At 42.9% G+C, this 14,040-nt stretch overlaps 2 protein-coding genes across 3 annotated transcripts; both read right to left on the reverse strand.

Moving 5' to 3' along the window:
• Positions 1-280: 280 nt before the first annotated feature.
• LOC137878968 (dynein light chain Tctex-type 3-like) lies at positions 281-2,445 on the reverse strand. The gene is made up of 5 exons (XM_068719511.1): positions 2,305-2,445; positions 1,832-1,873; positions 1,503-1,626; positions 811-888; positions 281-696 (listed from the first exon to the last, which is right to left on the reverse strand). Exons 1-5 carry the CDS (start codon positions 2,338-2,340, stop codon positions 623-625), a joined length of 354 nt encoding a protein of 117 aa, XP_068575612.1. The 5' UTR covers positions 2,341-2,445; the 3' UTR covers positions 281-622.
• A 767-nt stretch (positions 2,446-3,212) lies between these two features.
• Positions 3,213-13,907, reverse strand: rpgrb (retinitis pigmentosa GTPase regulator b). 2 transcript variants are annotated; one of them, XM_068719504.1, is made up of 17 exons: positions 13,821-13,907; positions 12,558-12,683; positions 12,373-12,465; positions 11,896-11,958; positions 11,653-11,811; positions 10,961-11,110; positions 10,729-10,887; positions 9,966-10,121; positions 9,752-9,876; positions 8,828-9,019; positions 8,566-8,749; positions 8,048-8,130; positions 7,899-7,958; positions 4,332-4,517; positions 4,206-4,254; positions 4,034-4,134; positions 3,213-3,972 (listed from the first exon to the last, which is right to left on the reverse strand). In XM_068719504.1, exons 1-17 carry the CDS (start codon positions 13,849-13,851, stop codon positions 3,727-3,729), a joined length of 2,163 nt encoding a protein of 720 aa, XP_068575605.1. In that variant the 5' UTR covers positions 13,852-13,907; the 3' UTR covers positions 3,213-3,726. The 2 variants fall into 2 exon arrangements, with proteins under 2 accessions (XP_068575605.1, XP_068575606.1); XM_068719505.1 differs by lacking the exons at positions 3,213-3,972; positions 4,034-4,134; positions 4,206-4,254; positions 4,332-4,517 and adding an exon at positions 4,953-7,599.
• Between the last annotated feature and the right edge of the window lie 133 nt (positions 13,908-14,040).

Below are 14,040 nucleotides of genomic sequence, written 5' to 3' on the forward strand. Positions count from 1 at the left end.
ACAGATCTTCAGGATACATAAGGCAACACAATAAACCCCTCTGATATGTAGTATAAGTAGAAAGTATTACAACACTGAAGTAGTCAAGTACCTCAAAATTGTACTTAGCACAGTACTGGAGTAAATGTATTTAGTTACAGTTAAGAACACAATAAGCACCTGGACATAGAAGACAATAGAACATAAAGTAAAGATATTATACTCAACTGTGGATAGAAAAGCAGCTGTGAGTTGTGTTGAAATGTTCAAACCTTTATTGATTCAAGAGAAGTGAACACAGTGAATCTCTCCATGTTTATTCTGCTGCAGCTCCGAGTACAAAAAACCCTCGTTGTTCACACGATAACAAACGTCAGAAACCACAGAAGGAGGAGGAGGAGGAGGACAGCTGCTGCATGCTGTCAGCGAGTGATAAATAAAGAGCACTGCAGTGACCAGAGGAGATCAATACATTACTATGATGAGTGCATGCATCTGAAGGCAGAGAATACAGCCGTATGGCACTTTGTGGCCCCCTGCTGGTCACAGGAACACACTGCTGGAGGTCTTTTGAGTGCGTGTGTGTGTGTGTGTGTGTGTGTGTGTGTGTGTGTGTGTGTGTGTGTGTGTGTGTGTGTGTGTCTTATGCCACCGCCACAGCAAACACACTGACCACACAGTACATGGTGCGGTTCTCCCATCTCACCGTGCTGCTTCCTGCAGAGACCAAACAGGAGAACACAATGAAACACATAAACTCAGCAGCACGCGTGGCTCCATGTTGTCATGCTGGACCTCTCACAGTGAGCCAGCGGGGGACTCTCTGCTTACCGTCCATGGCCGTGTCCCAGTAGCAGGAGTTGGCCGTGTGGAGGCCGGCTCCCGTCTTCTGCATCACAGCACAGGTCACTGAACAGAGACACGAACAAGCACAGCTTCATTTATGTTTGTATTCTACTTTGAACAGTTTACCTGAAAGCAGTCACACCGACAACTTGTTCTCTTCCCTCTTAAAAAGTAGAATATGAAACATTTATGAATTCTTTATCCCCTCTTGTGTGTCAGCTAACTTTTCATCCAGTTTCCAGCCACATTTTTACCATAAACGTTTTAGAACTTGGTGGTTTTTAACCTGATGAAGGTTTTTAGTTATCGGACGTCTGGATCTTAAGTTATCAGAGGAGCGAGCTGAGCTAACGTTAGTATCAGCTCGACACTCACTCACTCACTCACTCACTCACTCACTCACTCACTCACTCACTCACTCACACACACACACACACACACACACTCTCTCTCTCTCTCTCTCTCTCTCTCTCTCTCTCTCTCTCTCTCTCTCTCTCTCTCTCTCTCTCTCTCTCTCTCTCTCTCTCTCTCTCTCTCTCTCTCTCTCTCTCTCTCTCTCTCACACACACACACACACACACACACACACACACACACACACACACACACACACACACACACACACACACACACACACACACACACACACACACACACACACACACACACACACATACCGATGTACTTGTACGCTTTCCCCTGTTTCACCAGCTGTGTGAGGCAGCGCTCCACGATGCTGGCGGTCCATTTGTTCACCAGACTCTGGCTGTAGTCGTCACCACCCACGACGCTCTCGATACACTGAGACGTTCATGAGACAACAGACGAGTGTTTACGGTCATGTGGGAGTCACCGGGTGTCGGTCCCCCCCCCCCCCCCCCCCTCCGAGGACACTGAGATAAAGAGCCAACACTGTTCTGCTCTTCACCCAACATCCGTGTGATGAAAACTTCTTAAAATCATAACTTAAAGCTATTTAAACTTGATGATGAAGGGTTGACGTTACCTCTTTGACGATGTTATCAGCTTCTTCAGAGTTGAATGAGCTCTGAAGAATGAGAAACAACGTAGACTATAATACATACAAAGTTAGAAAAATACTACTATTCAACCACCAATATAATGCAGTCATTTGAGGTACTTCTACCACAAATGAATGCATTATATTGTCTTTTCATATTTGCATTCAACCTTTATCTGACGGTGTCGCATTCACTCACGAACATTAAAGGATGAATACAGAAACAGCATAATAACAGTCACAATGTCACGTTTAACACCTTGCTAACTACCAGGCACATGAAACTAGCTAACTCTGGATATAATAAACAAAACTGTATCATGATTTTTACAACAAAAAGTAGCGTTAGCATCAAAAAGCATCAGAGGAGTGGTTAGCTAGCAGCTAGCCCGCTAGCAGCTAGCTCCTTTCTAGCGTGATATATTATAAAATACGTAGCGTTAGATTCCGGGACGAACCTCACTGCCGTTGTTGTATTCCTCCATTCCTGTCATCTGTCACCGGTCCCAAAAGGCCGCCGTGTTCTGTTGTTTTTCAGGGAAAAGTAGAAGAAAAGGCGAAAATACGGAGCTTCCGGTGAGCTGTCAACAACCGACTAAAATAAAGAGCGACGAAGAAGAAACGCCGGTGAGTTGATTGCTGATAGGCTGACACCTGCTGGTAGCGACGCGTAACTGCGTTTTAACGGTTCAGCTTTATTACGTTAATTCACTCGATTATTCGATTTAGAAATCCACAAAAATGTGAAATAGACACGTACAAATTAATACGACACAATATGTTATAATAGTAGTTTAAAATGTACTGTTTTAGACTCACCTCCGAGACGTGAAATGTGGCCGTCAGTTTCGCGCGTCCATCTTCTTCTCCTTCTCCTTCTTCTTCTTCTGCTCCTTCTGCTTCACTTTCTTCTTCTGCTTCATCTTCGTCTTCTGTTCCTTCTGCTCCATCTTCTTCTTCTTCTCCTGCTTTCTTCTTCTTCTGCTCCATCTGCTCCTCTCGCTCCAGAATGAGAAACTTTATTTAAAATTGATTACATGACAGTGGCAGAAAGTTATACATACTCTGTACTTAATTACAATTTTGAGGTACTTGTACCTGACTTGAGTGTTTCCATTTTCTGCCACTTTATGGCCTTCGTTTACAGTATATATGGTTATCAATTACATCAAAACACATTATGTATATGTCTGTGATATTATGCAGTACTATTACTGAGATACTCACTATTACTGAGATACTCATACATTTGAGATATATATATATATATATATATATATATGATCTATTTCCAGGTGGTTAAGTTATGTGCTTCTTTGGCCTAAATAAATAGTAAAACTATAAAATAACGAGACTCTTGTTCAGCTTTATATCAAAAGTTTTTACTGATATAGCAAAAATCCAATTATAAAAAAAGTCAGTTTAAATGAGATTATCACGTCGTAATATAAGACTGATCACATCTAAAGTGCAAATGTGCTCAAGGACCATGTCACAATAAATACGATTATTTACATCCTCACAGTTTAAAACACACACACACACACACACACACACACACACACACACACACACACACACACACACACACACACACACACACACACACACACACACACACACACACACCTCAGGCTCAGGTAGGAAATATGTGCCACACAATAAAAACTTTAAAGTTGAAAGCATCCAGCAGCATGGTGGTGCTGGTCATACTGGTGGAGGAGGAGCCTCAGCTGTAGGTCACTTGTGAACAGAGAGTGGTTGATTTAAAAAAAAAAAAGATAGATTTCCCTTTAGTTTTCCTTAAAAGAATCATTTAAACTCTGACCCATCTTCACACTTTGGTCTGGCTTTTCAAAATAAGAGCTTGGCTGCTGGGCTCACAGCAGGGTGCAGGCTCCAGAGCGAGGGCCCCTGGCCCCGGAGGGGAACGATCTTTGCTGTGCTCCGCCTCTGTTGGTCTCTGGCTCGACGCTCCCAGCAGCAGCAGCAGCAGCAGCAGCAGCAGCAGCAGCGTCGTCTCCACTGACGGGGCCTTCGGCTCTGACGGGGCCCTCTGCTGGGGCCTGGTCCATGTGGTTGTTCTGCTTGGCCCTGGTGAAGGACAGCCGTCTGAAGAGAGAGAGCTGAGAGGATGTTAACACGCTGTGCTCTCTGACTGTGTACTTTAAATGTTTCTTCAGGTACCTTTCTGCTGGAGCCCGATTGGCTCCTGGAGCTGCCGTCCGTCGTCCCATTGGCCGGTTTGGAGCCATCGTCTGTCTCTGGCTGCTCGGTGACTTCAGCTGCTGTTGATTTCAGACATTAGTGGCATTTAAAGCTTTTATAATACGTGTAAAAGTATTTAGTTTGACACAACCTTTCTGCTCTCCGTCAGGTTTGGATTCTTCTTTCAGCTCTTCAGGCTTCTGGAAAGATCAGACATTTTATTTTGGCGTCAACAGGAAGTGTGAATGAATGAACGTCAGACTTTTGATGGACTCACGGCGCTCTGAGTCTCCTCCGGCGGCTTCTCTGTCGACTCGTCCAAACTCTGCTCGGCTGATGTGTCGATATCCTCTTCTTCTTCTTCTTCTTCTTCTTCTTCAACATTGTCGTCCTCCTCCTCCTCCTCCTCCTCCTCCTCCTCCTCACCATTGCTCCACGTCTGAACAAATCCTTTTGTCACATCCTGAGGAAAAGAGTGAATTAAAGACATCAGTATATTCCAACTCCACATAATAAGGTCTTTATGTTCATTTGAACTTTTAAAGACTACAAGATTAAAATAAACATGATTTACACTAATGGATTCAAAAAGAGGAAAGAGGAAAGGAGGTTTTAAATGAAGAGGAAGGAAGGAAACGAAAAGGAAAGTCCTGGTAAAACTGGGATGGTTTGGTTCTTGTGGAGTTCCTCCAGACTACAGCAGTGCATGATGGGAAGGAATTACAAACACAAAGAGGAGAAGAAGAAAAGAAGCCCCACCTGATCCTGAAACATCTCCTCACTTCAACACTCTGGTTCTCTGGTTTCAGCTTCTTTTCTCCATTTTATATCTTTGAGTTTTGGACATTTGAAGACGTCGTGTTTCAGACATTGTTTCTGACATTTTAAATATAAAACTATGAATTAAAAATGAGCTCTTGAGATGTAGTTTAAAAACAGACAAAAACAAAATAAATACATTAAACACATTTATTTATTCCAAACACAAATTAATAAAAACATAAAAATAAAAACATAAAAATGTGAATATTATAATTAAAGCAGCCTGTTGTGTTTGTCTTAAAGTTTCTTTGATACTGTAATTAATAAAACACTAAACATATGTTTAAGCTGCCATGAAAACAAGTAAACAAAACATAGAAATAGATTCATAAAAGAATAAGAGCAGTGAAGGCACCGTGATGAGTTCAGGGACCTGGTTTGTATCTTTGGATATTTCTACTTCATGAATGTGTTCTTTGAATATAAATACTTGATCATGTGTTATTTCAGGTGGAGGTACTGGTTATTGATCATGTGACGGTGTTATTTCAGGTGGAGGTACTGGTTATTGATTGTGTGACGGTGTTATTTCAGGTGGAGGTACTGGTTATTGATTGTGTGACGGTGTTATTTCAGGTGGAGGTACTGGTTATTGATTGTGTGACGGTGTTATTTCAGGTGGAGGTACTGGCTATTGATCATGTGACAGTGTTATTTCAGGTGGAGGTACTGGTTATTGATTGTGTGACGTGTTATTTCAGGTGGAGGTACTGAGGTAGAACGTCTCCCCAGAACTCTTCTGACTCGTCTGCTGTCTGACCTTTCACCCCTGACCTCCGTTTACTTCCAGATTGAACACTTTTGACCTCAGAAGACTTTTTCTTTTTTACAAGCTCCTCCTCCTCCTCCTCCTCTTCATCGTTATCAGGATCTTCTTCTTCCTCCTCACTCTCTTCTTCCTCTTCCTCCTCTTTTTCACTCTCTTCCTCCTCTTCCTCTGCTGCTGCTTCTTCCTCCTCCTCCTCCTCCTCTTCTTCCTCACTCTCTTCTTCCTCTTCCTCCTCTTCTGCCTCTTCCTCTGCTGCTTCTTCCTCCTCCTCCTCTTCTTCCTCACTCTCTTCTTCCTCTTCCTCCTCTGCTGCTTCTTCCTCCTCCTCCTCCTCTTCTTCCTCACTCTCTTCTTCCTCTTCCTCCTCTGCTGCTTCTTCCTCCTCCTCTTCTTCCTCACTCTCTTTTTCCTCTTCTGCTTCTTCTTCTTCTTCCTCCTCCTGCTGCTGCTTTTCATTTTGACTCTCCTCTTCCTCCTCTTCTTCACTTTCATCCTCATTTTCACCCTCTCCTTCCTCACTACTCTCCTCTTCCTCTTCGTCCTCAGCACTACTTTCCTCCTCTTCTCCTCCCTCTGTCTCACTCTCTTCTCCCTCCTCCGATGACTTTAAGGACTCACTTTCACCCTCTTCCTCACTTTCCAAACCCCCCTCTTCTTCCTCTTCTCCCTCCTCATTTTCAGACTCTCCTCCTTTGCTCTCTGTCTCATGACTCGACCCTTCCTCACTTTCCTCCTCCTCTCCTGCATCCCCTCCTTTGCTCTCCTTTGATTCCATCTCGTCTTCACTTTCACTTCCTGTTGTGCCGCTTGCTTCCTCTTCCTCTTCTTCCTCCTCATCCTCAACGCTGCTCTCGTCTTCCTCCTCATCTCTGCTTTCCTCCTCTCCTTCATCACTTTCTGACTCATCCTCTGGTTGAAGAGTGTTGTCTTCGTCATCCTCTTCTTCTGCTGCTGCTGCTTTCTCGATACTGTGACTGACATCCTCCTCCTCCTCCTCGCTGACTTCTGCACTAGTCCTCTTCCCTTCCTCCTCCTCCTCGCTGACTTCTGCACTAGTCTTCTTCCCTTCCTCATCTTCATCCTCCTGCTTTGCAGAGTCCTTCCTCTCCTCCTCACTTGCACTCGTCTCCTTCTCTTCCTGACTCTCAGGGATGATGTTGATACTGACTACTGATTTGTTGCTGAAATCTGCAGTGTAGGATTCGGACTCTTCGCTCCGTGGTTTGGTGGCGCTCTCTTTCTGGACACCACGGCTGCTCTGGGACGGCGACGGCGAGCTTCTGGACGCCACCTCGTGCACTAACACCGACCCCGCAGCAAGAGCAGCAGCTCCGGCGAGCAGGCCGAGCTTTGACGCCTGTCCCTTTTTTGACTGGGCCTCTTTCTGGTTTTTCTCGTTCTTAGATTTCTTTAAAACATCGGCGCTCTCCTTAAATTCAGATTTGTTTTCCCCCTCAGAGAGATGAAACCCAGGTGTGTGAGCGCGTTCACCTGGCGAGCCAACTCCTGCACTTTGCACGACTATCGGTGTGCTTTTACCTCGGACAGGTTTGGACCGCGTCACGTTCAGTGCAGGTTCAGAGCCGACAGCTGATGGCGTCTTCCTGGTTTCAGGACTCGGTTCAGAGTCTGGTTCCGGCTTCCTGCCGACCTCGATCAGCTGGCCTTTCCCCTGAGCCGGCCTGAGCCGCCGCTTGGATGCTGCCCTCCTGATGTCCCCTACACTCGGCTTGTCTCTACTGTGCTTCCCCTGCAGCTGCTCCATGGCCACCACTACGTTCTCTTTGTTCCGATTGGCCGTTCTGTGTCCGTGTGGACTCCGAGCGGCCAGAGAGCGAGGAGAGACGGCCTCGCCCTCCCGAGACGGGGAGGCCGAAGAGAAGCTGCTCTGCTTCGACAGCTTGCTCTCCCGTTTCGGGTTCTCTTTAGCGGCCTTACCGCGCTTACCCTCCCTCTATCCCCGGCACCAGGCAGCAACAAGAGGGTGGAAAAGAGGCATGCATTAGAGAGGAGAAGAGACATGCAGAAGAACCAAAAGAGACGGAAGAAGAGCAGGAAATGTGAAATGGAATAATGGAAAAACGTTTGTCATTAACGGGATAGTTGTGATGTTTAGACATCACAACTATCCCGTGAAGTAAACCGAGGAGGATTCCTCCAACAACGGGGACATTTAGAGAAGCTGTGTTTGTATAGTTCACTCTACTCCCGTTGAGGAGGCTGCTCATTAAAAACATCTTCACAGTGACTTACCTTCTGAACTGGAGACAGAGTGAGTGTTTTATCACCGGGGTCCATCTTCATCACGTGTGTCTATCAGGAGGAAGACATAATGAAGGGAAATGAGCAGCAACATCCAGAGTGATGAAAGGTGTCAGACGGTGCATTCACTGATCTCTCACCATGTTGAGGAAGTCTGAGGTTTCTCCCAGACCTTTAACGCTGTCGCTGTCTGTCAGGCTCTCCACGACGCCGTCTGTCTGCTCTACAAAACAGGACGGCAAGTGAGGTTCAGATTACTCCTGATTCTGATCCCAGGGCCTCAAAACCACTCTTATCCTGCAGAGACAGTGGCTGATACGCTCCCATCTAGAGGTTCAATCTTCTGATTAAAATACATACTTTTCTTTGTGGGCATTTGTACCGTCTTCTGTAAAGCCCTGCACTAAGAGCACTGTTTCAAATACATTTTTGGCGGCCGGACAGTTTTATTCTGGTGTAAATTATCACCATAAGAATTAGAGTACAATGACAGAGAAGAGATAACTAGATATGTGCAGGTGGGAAATATTTAGAGAAGGAAGCAGAGGTGAGATCAGAGGAGACCAGAAAGAAAGAGAACTGTGGTCTGATCCTGGAGGAAGCACGAGGAGGAGGAGGAGTAAGGAGGAGTTGGAGGAGGAGGAGGTGCGGTAGGTACCCTGGTGGATTGACCCTGCGCTCCTGTGTTGGTGAGTGCCGTTGAGCACCTTTCTGTGGCTCAGCTCAGGCGGAGGCAGTCTGGGCGGGATGGTCTGGCTGCAGACGGGCGGCGGGTGCAGGTAGCCGGGCGTCATGGCGGGCAGCGTGCGGAACATGGAGCCATACTGGTCCGGAGATCTCTCCTGAGGGGAGAGGTTAGGAGAGGCTTGTTTATTAGGTTCAATCTGTGGACGGGTCCAGACTCAGAGCTCCGTACCCACCCTCTCCCTCCTGCGGACCCGAGCGGAGAGGCTCCTCTGCAGGGCGGACGAGTCGGCCGTCTCCCCCAGCAGCTCCACGTACGGCTTCTCCAGGTAATCTTCCGTCACGTCGTCCTCCTCCAGAGCCACCTGAGAGCAGCTCTGATCCCTCGGCCGAGCCAACACCACCATGTGGCAGCCACCGCACGTCGCCTGAAGACACAGCCCACCATGTTTTATCCATCATGACAAAAACATGACACCTAATATTAAAAATGACTGTATCACTCTCAACAAATGTAAATAAAGATAAACATTAAATACCTGCAAAATGAATTAATCAAACATTTAAAGGAAATGAAAAATAAATAAAAATGTATAAAAACAAAACATATAATAAAAAATAAATATATTCAATTTAATATAAATATATATATATATATATACACAAAAATACATAAAATAAAAAACTTAAATTAAGATAAATAAATATATGTATGTGATAAAATAAATAAAAACAAAACAAATATAACCACATAAAAAATATACAATATATAAAAATTAAAAATAAAGAAATGTATTAAGATATAAGAATATGATGATAAATAAACATATTGCATGTATTAAATATGTACATTATTTATTAATGTAAATAAATAAATAAATATCAGAACCACATAAAAATATGTAATATATGAAAATAATTTCTAAAAAATACTTATGAACATATAACACACATATTTTATATAAAAGCAAAAATCCAATAATTTAGCAAAATATTTAATTTAAAAAATATATATAAAACATCGATATTTAAAGAAAACAAGCAACTGCTATAAAAATGTAAATATAAATATATTAAAATCACCGTTCTTTTATTTGAATAAAAAAAAAAAAACCTAGTTGTAATTATCACCAGTATTATAAATATTGTGAAAGACGTACTGCCTGAACGTTGTACTTGAGGAAGCGTGGACACAGAGTCGGTTTGAACTGGTTGGTGAAGTTCTCTTCTCCCAGACCCAGTTTCCCATGTCTGCCGTCTCCAAACGTGTACAGCAAGCCGCCGTCTGAACAACACAACGCAGACGTCTCATACATCTGAAGACAGCTTCTTAACCAATCAGACGATCGTGAATCAAAGACGAAGAAGAGGCACCTGTGACGACGGCCGTGTGGTTCTCTCCACAGGTCACGTGACAGACTCGGCCCTTCTTGAAGTGATCGACCGCCCGAGGGAGACGCGTCTCAAAGGTGAACGTCCCGTGACCGAGTTGTCCGAACTGACCGAGACCGAACGTGAACACGTCGTCCTCTGAGGGACGAGAGACAGATTAACTGAAGACTTCATCCCGCCTGGTCATCTGTGAGGTAAGAATACCTCACATCTTCTCTCTTATAGCTGTGCTTTAACATCGACATGTGCTGATGTTACTGTTTCTGAATGTTTTATCATTTAAATCACATTTTTATTTCAGTTATTCTACTTCAATCAAACAAAATCCAGATTTCTTTAGAGAAAGAAAATAAAGAAAAACATTTAGAAGGTAACACGTATTACAAATACACATAAATATACATAATACATTAAAGATTAATCAAAAAAAGATGTGAATGATTACAAATATTTCATAAGTTTAGTTTCTCTTTTTAACCCTGCTTGGTGAAGATTAAATAAACCTGGGGGTTTCAAAAACTTACATTTACTTTAAACATGTAAACATTTAATTAAACATATTTAATAAACTTCCAAAAAAAGATGAGTCGACGTCTGCAGGAAGTGAAGTTGTAATAATTTGAAGTCGGCAGATTTAAAAGTTTAAAAAGGTAGAAATGGACTAAATCCTGAGAATATAACACTTTGTAGTGCTCAGCCATATTTGTAGTTCTTTCAGACCCACGTCGCTCTACAGATTCCCTACCTGTGAGAGCCACCGTGTGTCCGCCTCCACAGGCCACCTGAGTCACCGGCTCCTGGAGGCTCTCCACCAGCTGAGGGACTCGGTGTCGGGCCAGCTGCTCGGTGCTCAGACCCAGTTTACCGCTGTCCCGCTCTCCAAAGGTGAACAGAGCTCCGTCACCTGAGACCCACACACACACCGCCTGTTACTACACATCAGTATAATGCGATGCATTATTACACACTCCGCTCACCTGTGACTAAGGCGGAGTGGTAGTAGCCACAGGACACCCAGCTGATTGGCCGTCCCACGCTGACTTCCTGTGGCGAGGAGGCGTGGCTCTCCTTCCCCAAACCGATCTGACCCTCCGTGTTGTCGCCCCACATGAACAGTTTACCGCTCTCTGTGACGGGCAGCAGATATGAATATATGAATGAAACAGCGTTTATTTTGTGAACAAAAGACTCAAAGTACAAAACAAAGATGAATGTGAATGGAAAACATTGTTATTAAATTTAGTTTCCTCTTTTTACAGCATTTAATTTGTAAAGTATTTATACTCGAGTGTAATTATTTATTTTACGATTTTAGTTTTGTGAAGCGCTTTCACATGAAAATTTTTATTTTACTCAAATTTGCTCCAAAAGACAAATACAATTACATACACGTTTTAAATAACATTTTAAATTTAAAAAAAAATAATTTACTGCGGAATCTAAAAACTAAAAGAATTAAAATTAAAAAAAAATATAAATTCAATGAAATTTTAATAAATAAAACAATATAAATTAAACAGAATTTTACAACATTTTAAAAAATAATTTAAAATTGTAATGAAAATCTTCATGAAATATCAAATTTACTGTCCAAATTCTAAAAATCAAAACAGTTACATTTTAATTCAACAAATATAAATAAATAAAAAATACAATACGTGGGCGTCACCTGTGAGAGCAGCGGAGGTGTTTGACCCGGCAGCGAGCATTTTGATTGGTCCATGTGACTGGAAGAAGCCGATCCTCTGGAAGGACGTCCTCTCCTCACAGTCACCGAGCCCCAGCTGACCCTCGTTGTTCCCTCCGGAGGAGAACACTTTGCCCGGAGCTACAACCAGGAACACACAGCTGACTCTTCACCGTTCAGACGAGAGTCTGTTTACCGCCCTCACTCACACACTCACACACTCACCTGTGTAGATCAGAGTGTGGTTTCTTCCACAGGCCACAAACTGGACTTTCTCACATTTAAGAGCTGAAACGACACAAAAATAATCACATTTACTGCTACAAAACCACCCCTGTGTGTACTGCTTTGGTGTTGTAGCTTCAGGTTAAAGTGCCAGAGTGCGTTTGTGTAATATTATTTAAACTGACTGAGCGTCCTTCACTCTGTTATCTTATATTACCAGCAGTGCACAGAACTCTGATGAGCGAGCGATAGTCTCTAGATTAGACAGATTATGGACCTTCCAGATTGGGATTAAGATGGGAACGGGTTCCCCTCTGCAGGACTCCTCCAGCTCTAATGCCATATGATGGGTTTTTAGGGAGCAACTCCCTCTGTTCTCCTCTTTGAGGAGGCTGAAGGCAGCTGTCGGTGGCAGCACAGACACGCAATACTCTTTTCTTTTAGGCTAAAGCAGGAAACAGCTGTTTAACAACCCACCTTTGACACACGTCGGCTTGTTCACGGTCAGTTTGGAACCCAGACCGAGCTGGCCCCAGTTGTTGCTGCCAAACATGAAGAGTTTCCCATTTTCTGTGAAGACAAAGACAGCTTGTTTCTCAACGTGCTTGAGCTGGAGGGACATGACACCAATCAGTAGCTGGTACCATCAGAACGCCTCCTACCCGTTACTAAGGCGGTGTGCTCGTCTCCACAGGCGATTTTTAACGGGACGTCGTTTTTAAGCCAGAATTTACTTGGGACGTTGTCTGCAAATTTACTCTTTCCAAAAGTGAACACTGCTCCTGATTCTGACAGAAGAAGAAGAAGAGAAACAAAATGAAGTCATCACACTTTAGATTACCTACTGATCACTTTAAGTTACATAAATATGAAGAGAATATGTAAATGTTAAATATGATAAAACTAATACCTTTATTATCTCTTTCACTGTTGGTTAAACTGAATAAACAGTATGAGAGGAGGACTTTAACTTGAGCTCCGTCGTAATAAACATCTTGTTACATCTAAACGCTGCAGCTTAAAACTTTAATAATGTAATATTCATAAATACAGAGCCGGTGAGTATCAGAGGGACTCTATTCGTTTAGGATCTGTTGTGTCATGGAGGGGTTTTAGTGTTTATTGTATTTGGTTTGTTGGTAGCATGTCGTCTGAACTGCAGCACCTTTACTCTCATCAACACACTGAAAAGAACTCTTATTGTATCGTCTTTGAGCTTTTATTGTTGTGAATTTACTCCATTGGGTCAAACACACTCAATGATTCAATGTAAAAGTACTCAAAAGTTAAGTAGAAGTATGACAGTATTCTGGACTTAAAGTATCAAAAGTAAAATGTTTTATATCGTCTTCTTTTACCTGTAATAATGTATCATATCTTATACATATTTTGTACTTTAACTATGCGTTTATGCTAATTCCTTTGTACTTTTACTGAAGCGTAATGACACTGTGGTATTGCTACATGTACTTTAGTAACCATGACAGTACAAATACTGCAGTAAAAGTACAACAGGTCCCTCTAAAATGTAGCTTTAGTGAAGTTTATCTATATAATAGCATATAATGTAAAGAGTACAAGCACATAGAAAGTGACGTTATGTAATGTAGTTATCGTTTATTATGCTACGAACATAACTCATATTATCAAAGTAATACATTATTACGTTTCTAAACCAACTTATTAGTACTTCAATCAAAGAAAATAAGAAATGTGTGTATTAATAGTACACTAGTAATGAGTATTAAACACATGATACATAAATAAACGTTGAAAGTGAGTCTAAAAGGTTTATTTTCTGTTAGCGTGCTAGCTAATACAGCAGAAGCTAAAGTGAACTCGCCATGTAGCTGCATGCTAACAACTAACGCTAACAAAATGAGTCGTCATTCGTGTAACGTGATGAAGAAAGAGTCGTTCTCTACCCGGTATCTCGTCCTCGGACTCCCCTGCCATCTCTGCGGGACTTTAATCCGCTTTGCTCCGCGTCGTGGTGCTCCTCTTGTTTTCGACTCGGACAACCCGGAAGTAAACAGAACTTCTCCTAGGTTACGACGTTACGACGTAATGACGCTAACGACGTGACCCTTAAAGGGACAGCGCGTTTGTTTTGACGCCGAATACACAAACGGAATTATATGTTTA

The sequence above is a fragment of the Cebidichthys violaceus genome, unplaced genomic scaffold (genome assembly GCF_023349555.1).
Source record: "Cebidichthys violaceus isolate CVI_PGR_0920_01 unplaced genomic scaffold, fCebVio1.0.p SCAF_24, whole genome shotgun sequence".
Classification (NCBI taxonomy): domain Eukaryota; kingdom Metazoa; phylum Chordata; class Actinopteri; order Perciformes; family Stichaeidae; genus Cebidichthys; species Cebidichthys violaceus.